This window comes from Astyanax mexicanus, chromosome 6 (genome assembly GCF_023375975.1).
Source record: "Astyanax mexicanus isolate ESR-SI-001 chromosome 6, AstMex3_surface, whole genome shotgun sequence".
Taxonomy (NCBI): domain Eukaryota; kingdom Metazoa; phylum Chordata; class Actinopteri; order Characiformes; family Acestrorhamphidae; genus Astyanax; species Astyanax mexicanus.
The window spans coordinates 34,551,301-34,556,403 of record NC_064413.1 but is presented as its reverse complement, the minus strand read 5'-3'; the positions used below and the strand labels follow the sequence as shown (position 1 = coordinate 34,556,403).

The following is a 5,103-nucleotide window of genomic DNA, read 5'->3' as shown; positions in this document are numbered from 1 at the left end:
TTCTGGTTAGTTGCACGTGTGAGATATTGCTTTAAATGTATCTACTGAATGTGTATGTCTCTAATATCTATAAACTTAAAATGGTTGTGTATAATGTTGGAAAGTATATTATTGTTTACAGTAATTAAACACTTTTTGGTATTATTTAGAACAATTTTAAATGTTTCCTTTTAAAGAACAGTTTAAAGTACAAATAAGTCACAGAGAACAAAATTCATCAAACTGTAATAAATAATTTTTTATTTAATTTTTATTTAACATACATAAATAGAAAAAAACAGAAAAAAATACATAAATAATGTGGTAATTATATTTAAGACACATTTTATGTGTTATTCTTTTCCAATATTGTAACTGTCAAAAAAAAAAAGAAAACAACAAAAATCAGAATTGTCTTGATTATTTTTTGACATCTGAACACAGTAGAAGATTTTGTTAACATTCTTTGCTGAACTGTATGATGGAATTACATTTAATTTCTGTCTTACATTATTTACATTATATCTTCTGTTCTGTTAGTTTTGGTGAAACTTAAGCATCCAAACTGTGTTATTTTATAGTGGTGATTCTACAGAGGACCACTGTTTTTACTAAAGAACCATTTTAAGTGCTACTTAATCACTTTAAATTAAGTAAAATAAACAGGGTACTTTTTTTCCTAAATATTGTGACAGTGACATAAAAAAGAGCCTGTAGAACTCTTATTAATAATTTCTTCTTACACTCTTATTTGGCTGTACACACACTCGTGGTCGGATGTGATGACACTCGGTTGTCGATGTTTGCTGAACTCCAGAGTAGAATAAATCACCTGGGTCTCACATTCATCCTATAAAAATGGAGCAAAAGGAAAAAATTAGCGTTAAAGGGAAGGACACTAGGGGCATCAAACGTTAATAAAAGAAACCACAAAATGATCATTAAAAGACAGTAACTTTCTACTATACCTGTACACTCTCCCTGGTATGTGATTGAGATTCTCTGCAGGAGATTCTCTCTGCACAATAATAAAATGGCACTATGTTACAAACAAACGTACATGCACGCACGCACACACATACACATACAGTAAAAGCAAACAAACCTGAGTCATGCTCACCTGTCATTCCTCGCTGTCGTAAGCTCCATAAAATTATGACAAGAGCTACAATGATGAAAAAAGCAGCTGCACATGCTGCACTTATTGGCACAGCAGTGTGTGAAAGGGTTCTGTCCTCTGTGGCGCCTGAAATTTAGCACAAGGCAGTTGTAAACCTCAAACAGGCCACAGATAAAAATCCCACTCAGATTACAATTATAGACTTAGAAGCTTCTAATAATTAATATTAATTTGGAGGTTTTAGATACAATGTAAGGTCATAACTTAAAACTTTGTAAATATTATTTATAATGTAATAAATTTGAAGAAAAATTAACCTGCTTGAAAAGTATTATGTTCCTCAACACTTGTTCTGTTAGCCTCCACATCTCTGCTGTTTATCCTGCAGATCACAGAACTCTTTGGTTTCTTTATTTTCCCAGTAACTGAGATGTTCCCTTTATCTGTCCCTACAGTGATTGGATCTCGCTCTGCATCGACATCCACATCACAGTAAAGAGTGCAGTTCTGTGGAGAATCAGTCATCTCCTCAGCTGAGACTGTGAAAAGAGACCAATATCAGAAGCATGTATCTAGTCACAGTTGACCAGCAGGTCTTTTATGTGTGAGAATGTATATATGACAAAGTTAAAAAAAGCAGTGTCAGCAGGTTTGGTTCACAGTTTTGGAGCTTTACATACATTTGGCTTATGACATGACTTAATGACGTACAGTAATTGTGAAATGAATAAATTACAAATGCAAATCTGAATGTTAATGTACTCACTTAACACATTTGATGGCATTTTGTTGAGTAAATGGCACAATTATGTAATCATTTAAATGATTTAGAGTAAAATTAATAAAACTTCTGGCCTATTAAAGTTTCTGTGGATGAATGAATGAATACAACTTTTACTATGTACACAATTCAGAATATCTGCACATAGAGAATTATTTTTTTATTTGTTATTTTATTTATAAAGATTCATAACATGACAAACTACAGTATTTAACATACTGCAAACACATCAATTCTTTATTTGTTAAAGAAAGAACTTAAAACATTATTCGGACATCTATATTATTTCAAGTGATTTAGGAGCATTTCTACTGAAAAGCACCAATTTTAAATTATTTCAAAAAGTGAAAAGGTCAAACACAGTTTATAGGGTTTTTAAGATTGCAGCTTTTTAAGTAAATATAATAAATATTCCTTTATTTATACTCACCTGTGAGTACACACAGGGTCAGTGAATAACCAGTTTCCCACTGCCCAGTCAATGTTTCTCTCCAACACCTGTATATTCCTGAATGAGACGGCTGAACATACGGAATAGACAACAACGCTCTGTCTGTAAGTTCACTGTTTACATGAGTGAGAGTGTGCCCTCCTTCTACCTTAAAAGTCCATCCAACTTTTCCATTATGTGTTTGATTATGGAGACAAGTGTAGCTGAATCTGCCACCTTCAATGATAAAGTGTGTTTTTAACGTTGGACAATCTTTTTCTGAAAAAGGAAAATTATGATCAGTGTTAGTTTGTTTTTTATAAGATCCAGAGAACTGTAATAATTAAATGATTGATTTTCGCTCACCGTATTGGGGTATTAGGGATATCGCTTGACTATAAGTACAACCCATTGTGTTTTTGCAGAGCTTACAAACATAAATCCCTTTGTCCTCCTTAGTGAAAGGTCTGAATTCTAAATAAAAGTCCCTCAAAGGTTTTTTCCTGATCCGTCTTTGTCCGAAATATATCCTGCCATTGCGTTCACTAAAAATAGTCTCATAGCTTGTGTCTTCTCTTCTGTAAAGCCAGGTAGCAACAGAGTGATTCCCATAACCTTTACATGGTATCTTCACGGTCCTCCCCACTGTCACAAATTGCACTGAGGCTATTAAACACACAGTACACTGAGTAAGAAAATATAACATCATCATCATCTGTAAAAAGGATAGTATGTTTTCTCTCTCTGATTAAAATTTATTTTTCACCACTTCACCACCCAAACCAAATAAATAGTAATAAAAATCATTAATATAAGCAATACACGCAATTATTCAGTGGTTAATGGCTTGAATTTGAATTGTATTATGAAATTGTAAAGATTTGAGACTGTTTTCTTTATACATTATCATACACAACAACTGTATTGGTCAGGTAACTTTATTTAGATTTCTTCAGTAAAATACAATGTTACACTCAAAAGCAATTTTTGAAAAAAGCACCACTAGAAAAAAAGTATTTGCCTAATTTTACAATACATGTGAAAAGACACAAAGTGCCATGCAAAGGTAGTGGCACATAAATTTTTTGCTTTCTGATATGTTAACTCATTCAATACATAGGTGAAAAATCTCAATTTTCATTTATGTAGAGCATTTTTAATTTTAATTAGTTTTGCTTAGAAAATCAAAAAAGGCACCAACTGTGCCAAATCTTGTGTATAAGACTGTGTTTCTCAATTTCCTTTTATTAAATGATAATTTCCTTTAGTAGGGAACAACATTTACTTGATTTTGACTTTGATTTAAATGAAATTTCTATTTAGTTAAAACAAAACAATTATTAAATTGTTTATTAAAAAAGAAACTGATGAATGTAAAAAATAAAGTACTCTACATATTCTCTATTCATGCTTGGGGAACAAAGTCAATTAGCTTTATTAGTATATATATATATATATATATATATATATATATATATATATATATATATATATATATATATATATATTATGTAATATATAAAAGGTAAAAAAGATTGGCTGAATCTTATGCTGTGTGTGTGAGATGATCAGATATTGTTCATAAGAAAATATTGTTCATTCTTTTAAATACAACTGTGTCAAATTCTATTAATCTACATTATAAAAGTATGAGCATTATTTAAAATTAAGTAAAATTTACTTTTGAATTTACTAAAAGTACTCACCGGGAACAGAGTTATCTGAATGCGTCGTGGTACTCAGGAGTAAAATAATGCTGATTAATTTCTTCATTTTGAGAGCAGTCCGTTTCACAAGCAACTTAAAAGGAATCACAAATCTTTTCAGTATTTTAAGCTAAATTTTAGATTTCTTATAGACTAAACTTAGCTAAAGAAATCTAATAATTTGAACACAGAACCGACCGTTGGTCTTACTTTTTCCATTAACTAAATGATTATATCTCTGAACACTTTCTGAAGAGCTTTCCTCAAAGGTCAGTGTAATGCAAGCGATGCATGGTAGAGTTTCCCTACTTCAAACGCCTATGTGTGACTAATGTTTGTTTATATAGAACAAGGTTCAGCAACCACAGAGTGAGACAAGACTCGCATGCACGCTTCCAGCCAAGGCTTATTAGTGTGACTTTACTAACCACCTGCAAACTGCAGAAAACACAGAGATGCAAAGAGATAAACACCTTAATCAAAAAGGTGTCATGAACTGCTTGACGGCATATGCAGAATGATCTGTACATGATTATTAACGTATATTCTTGTTATCATCTGTAAAAAGCTGATGAGTTTCTGAGGCTAAACTCTAACACTGTTATACATGCATGCGTTTTTTTCCTAACACAGCATGTTTCTTATTCATGTTACTGCCATAAAGCTGAAGAAACTGAGAAAAAAGGTTCCAGGACTAGATCACGTTTTATATTCTTTAAACCACTACATCACATGTAGAGTCATATCAAATACAGAACAATACATTTTAAACGGGCAAAATCTAAAACAATTATCAATCATTTCAAAACCATTGTTCTGGTTTTGACTCACAACTGAATCGTGTGGTTAAAATGTAAAAGAGGAGCAGAAACGAAAGTGAAAATTTAAAATCTGAAAGACAAAAATCTAAACAATTCACTAAACAGATTAAAATAATGTAACTCATGTAACCATTTTAGGTTGAGTAAATTTGCTTACTTTCACATCTTCTAAAATAAACTTTTGCAAATCTGATTAACAGTTTATTTTGCATCAGAATTTTCAATATTTTAAGTTGTCAAATTATTAGTCAGGATTGACACTGCCC

At 31.5% G+C, this 5,103-nt stretch overlaps 1 protein-coding gene across 1 annotated transcript; it reads right to left on the bottom strand.

Annotated features, from left to right (window-relative positions):
* Positions 1-213: 213 nt before the first annotated feature.
* On the bottom strand, positions 214-4,859 carry LOC103026807 (uncharacterized). Its single transcript, XM_049480764.1, has 7 exons — positions 4,017-4,859; positions 2,677-2,976; positions 2,311-2,589; positions 1,417-1,638; positions 1,100-1,225; positions 948-997; positions 214-829 (listed from the first exon to the last, which is right to left on the bottom strand). The coding sequence occupies exons 1-7, from the start codon at positions 4,081-4,083 to the stop codon at positions 719-721; spliced, it is 1,155 nt and encodes a 384-aa protein (XP_049336721.1). The 5' UTR covers positions 4,084-4,859; the 3' UTR covers positions 214-718.
* Between the last annotated feature and the right edge of the window lie 244 nt (positions 4,860-5,103).

Bases quoted from the DNA above. Each gene is read 5' to 3' on its own strand.
- LOC103026807 (XM_049480764.1), bottom strand. From the start codon at position 4,083: ATGAAGAAATTAATCAGCATTATTTTACTCCTGAGTACCACGACGCAT. The intron at 1,226-1,416 runs GTTAATTTTTCT...GCTAAATTTCAG, and splicing joins ACATAATACTTTTCAAGCAG to GCGCCACAGAGGACAGAACC. The intron at 998-1,099 runs GTGAGCATGACT...ATTATTGTGCAG, and splicing joins ACGACAGCGAGGAATGACAG to AGAGAATCTCCTGCAGAGAA.